General features: G+C 43.5%; 1 protein-coding gene across 6 annotated transcripts in view; it reads right to left on the bottom strand.

Annotated features, from left to right (window-relative positions):
* Positions 1-4,410, bottom strand: part of GRK4 (G protein-coupled receptor kinase 4) — a 101,439-nt gene that overhangs the window by 2,247 nt on the left and 94,782 nt on the right. For all 6 annotated transcript variants that reach the window (XM_006152934.3, XM_027773590.1, XM_027773592.1 and 3 more), the window contains 2 exons: positions 1,940-2,077; positions 973-1,107 (listed from right to left, as the gene is read on the bottom strand). In XM_006152934.3, coding sequence (XP_006152996.1) covers positions 973-1,107; positions 1,940-2,077 — 273 coding nt within the window. The remainder of the gene's footprint in view (positions 1-972; positions 1,108-1,939; positions 2,078-4,410) is intronic.

The following is a 4,410-nucleotide window of genomic DNA, read 5'->3' as shown; positions in this document are numbered from 1 at the left end:
AAAAAAAAAAAAAGAATCAGAGATGTAAAGATTTAATAACATGTATTGTCTTATGGTTAATGTTAATGGTTATGGAAAATGTAGAAGAGGGGATTGAGGCATGGCGGATGTCTTGAAAATCCCAAGAGGAAAATGTAGAAGAGGGGATTGAGGCATGGCCATCACCCCTGGAGGGTGATTTCTCACTTTCTGTTTCTCTGTCTCTTTGTGTCTCTGGTGAGCACATGTACCCTAAAGCAAAAATCTCTCTCTTTGGGAAAAAAGAAAAAGCTTTGTCATTGGTCCATCAGATGGTATAATGGTTACATTGCTGGACTCCCACATGGCCAACCATGGCTCAAGTCCCAGATCCGGTGGCTTGAAACTCACACCAGTCACATGTACATGCATGCCCAAAATCCTGAAAGGAGAATGGAGGAGAAGAAATTGATATATGGCCATCATCCCTGGGGTGTGGGGGGGTTATTTCTCACTTTCTGTCTTTCTGTCTCTCTGACAAGTACATGTGCCCTATAGCAAAAATCTCTCTATAAATATATAAAATGCTTTGTCATTGACATAGGAGTCTGTTTTCAAATGTTAGTAAACCATTATTACTGTTTTTTATATCAGAAAAGAGTCTTCCTGAGGCCAACAAGTGGCATGGTGGTTGAGGTGCTAGATTCCCACATGATCAACCATGGTTCATGTTCTGGACCTGGTGGTTTCCTTTCTCACTTCCTCTCTCATCAAATTAAATAATGATAATAATAATAACAATAAATTAATTTTTTTTTAAAAAGAGTCTTTCTAACAATAGCAAACATCATTGTGAACATTTTTATAGTTGGGCTCTAAGTAGCACCATATGGTTATTTACATAAAAATCCTTATACAAGGCACTGTAAAAAGAAAAGTACTGTTTTTATCCTGGAAAATAATTTTTCTTTTGACACAATACTTTTTTAAAAATAAAAGTTTTTTTTTTTTTACCCTTCTGAAGAATCTATAGAAGAAGCCTCTCTTTGGTCTGGAAGCTAGGTGACATGTTTTCTCTTCTGTACCTAATGACAATTTTTTCTCATTTTCACTTTCATTGATGTCCTCGAAACATCCAGATTCAATCATCTGTGCACACAAAAAAGCAGGGCAGAGAAGTCACAAAGAGACAACCTGTGAGGTCAGTTGGTGGTTTCCCAGTACCATTAACTCCCATCTAGAACCTGGATTCGGCGCTGGGTGCCCCAGAGATCCCAGGAACATTCCAATTCCCCTTCCCTGGATTCCTACTTCCCTTGCTTCCCAGCTTCTTGTTGGGGTAAGAAACACGGCTTCCTCTTCCGCTATCTCTGTGATATCTACAAAGCAGGTAACTACTGTGGGCATTAGGACTATTAACTAACCCCGCTTAGGGACTCAGGTGTGTCAGGCAAAGCCCTAACCACAATGGCTACTGTCTGTCTTTTTCCTGTTATTTTATTTATTTATTTTTTTTTGGAGAGTTTTTTGCCATAGGGTGCGTGCGAGCATCAGACAAACAGAGAGAGACAGAGAGACAGAAAGTGAAAAAATCACCCCCCCAGGGGGGCTGGCCACGCCACAATCCCTTCTTCTCCATTCTCCTGTCAGGATCTTTGCCATGCACGCACATGCACCCGGTGTGAGTTTAAGCCACTGGGTCCGGGACGTGAACCGTGGTCGACTACATGGGAGTCCAGCAACATAGCCATTAAGCTAACTGCTGGTCCCCTCTTCTTCCTGTTATTGAGATCAGGGGTAGCTGCTATGTTTCTGGGTAATTTTGATATAGTCCTGGATTGCCTGTGGTCTAGTTCTATAGTCAAGTCTTGCATATTTTTACCTCCCAAATAAATTCTCTCTCTCGGTGTCTCTCTCTCTCCTTTTGTCAGTGCTGAATCTAACATAAACTGCTATGATGCTGCGCTGGAAAGAGCAGTACCTCATTCTGCCAGGGGATGGAGACACACCCCGTAACAAACTGAGCATAGAAGTAGTCATCTGTGGTATCCAGGTAGACTCCTTTCACGACAGAGAATTGCCCAATGTCTAAGATATCCTTACAATAAACTGCATGAGGCTGTGCACCAAGAACAAAGAGAAACATCAACTTATAAGATTATTAGAGTAACTCTTAGTTTCCTCAATTACAAAAAAAAATAAAATGCATATGAAATCGATGCATACACACTACTCCAGCTGTTTCTTTGCCAAGTCCCTCGTTTGAATCATTGTCTAATTCATATAGGTGTGTCCTCCAAAGTAGCAGTTCTCTAGCTCTTCCCATATAGAACGTGTAGTGTAGCAGATCCTGTAGATGCTGTCTGCTCCAGCTTACTACTGGCTCGCTTTCTGACCCTTTCTCTCTCACACACACATACACACACCCCTCCTGAGGGTCCCAACTGTTCTGCATTTGAAAGTGGATGCCAGGAGGAAGGGTGGGATGGGTGCTATTGTTGGAAGATGTAGAGCAGAACTGGAGGACTGGACTGTTCTGGAAAGAGATGGAGATATCAGCCTTGGGATTCACTAGTGACAATTTCCACCCCTAGCTTCAACCATAGATGTCCTTTCCATAAAGCACCTGCTTGAAGTCTAAGTGAAAAATGGAAACTCAAAATTCTTGCTCTCCTTCTCAGAGAGTTCATCTAGTGGCTTCAAGAGGCATCTCAGTCTGCAAGGTGCTCCAGTCCTCCTGTTCCATAGATCTCTCCTTGGGGATAGAAACCCAGCCCTGCAGCCCCAACCTGGCACTGCTGCTCTCAGGCACCAGGGGTCAGACAAGCAGGCAATGCCCACCAAGGCCTGGGCCTCACCTCCCATCAAGATAGTGGCTTGCAGGGAACCAGCAGTTAGCGTAATGGCTATGTCGCTGGACTCCCACATAGTCGACCGCGGTTCGTGTCCCGGACCCGGTGGCTTAAAACTCACGCCGGACGCGTGTGCGTGCGTGCCCAAGATCCCGAGAGGAGAATGGAGTAGAAGGGATTGTGGCGTGACCATCCCCCCTGGGGGGTGATTTCTCGCTTTCTGTCTCTATGTCTCTCTCTGTCTGGCGAGCGCACGCGCCCTACAGTGAAAATCTCTCCAAAAAAAAAAAAAAAAAGATAGTGGCTTGCACACTGGAGTGAAGGAACAAAAGCACAGAACGCTGAAGCTCTGGGAATCATCGGCTCAGGCAAAGGCACTCTACAGTTCTGAAAACACCTTTGTCCATGTGCCAGAACTTGAACAGTACAGTGAGTGCTCTAATCAATGATGTTCTGTTGGTCACTGGTCAACACTGCTCTTAGAGCAGCCGCTATTCATTCTTTTTATCCGAAATGGAGGTAAACCTCAGGGGGTGGTTCGGAAGAAAATATCTTGAGATTTTGGGATTTTGGTCCAGGCCAAAGGCCCAAACTCCATATTGCTCCACATACTCATGGAGTTTCAATTCCACAAATGAAGCAGACTGATATGTTATCGACTCTACAGTAACTATGAAAAGGCTCATTAAGGGTTCATTTGATTAAATTCAGGAGGACAAAAATAGAGTCTGAGACAGCCCCAGAACTCTACCCATCTCAGGACTGACTAGATGTCATTACAACCTCAGTTGAAATGTTCCTCCTCAAAGACTGCCTGGGCCTGACTTCCCCTTCCTGTCCTCAAGCTGCCTCCAGGGCCTGGTAGAAAGGAGTTTCTCTAGACCAGAGAGCCCAGCTGAAGTCCTGGTGGGTATTCTTCAGTGTGCTCGTCTGTTTTATCACCTATCCATGCTGGCTAGGATGGACTCAGCAAAGAGCAGAGACCTTGTTTGTCTTGTATTTTGTTCACCTAGAGCTCTGTTTGGCAGATGGTAGGCATTCCATAAATATGTAATGCATGAATTAATCCCAAGAAAGCAGCTACTACCATAACATATATTACAAATATGAAATAAATGTAGCAAATCTTGACCAAGTCCTACAACTAAAAATACTTTAATTTGTACATCATTCTACAATGACTATAGTGGACTGTGACTGGACAAATATGCAGTGTATTCATGATGGGAAAATTCATTAGATATGCTATAATGATACACAATGATTTAATGTAAAAAATAAAAAAATTAAAAAAAAAAAAAAAGGGATAGGGACCAGCAGTTGGCAAAATGGCTGTCACTGGACTCCCATGTAGTCAATTCCGGTTCAAGTCCCAGACCCGATGGCTTAAACTCATACTGGGTGTGTGTGCATGTGTGCTCAAGATCCCAAGAGGAGAATGGAGGAGAAGGGATTGTGGTGTAGACATCCCCCCTGGGGGGGTTATCTCTCATTTTCTGTCTCTCTGTCTCTCTCTGTCTTTCTGGCGAGCTTGTGTGCCCTATAGCAAAAACCTCCCCCCCCCAAAAAAAAAATGATAAACAAAAACCAAAAAACTGAA

Source organism: Tupaia chinensis, unplaced genomic scaffold (genome assembly GCF_000334495.1).
Source record: "Tupaia chinensis unplaced genomic scaffold, TupChi_1.0 Scaffold000360_1, whole genome shotgun sequence".
NCBI classification, from domain to species: domain Eukaryota; kingdom Metazoa; phylum Chordata; class Mammalia; order Scandentia; family Tupaiidae; genus Tupaia; species Tupaia belangeri.
This window is presented reverse-complemented; position numbering and strand designations above follow the sequence as displayed.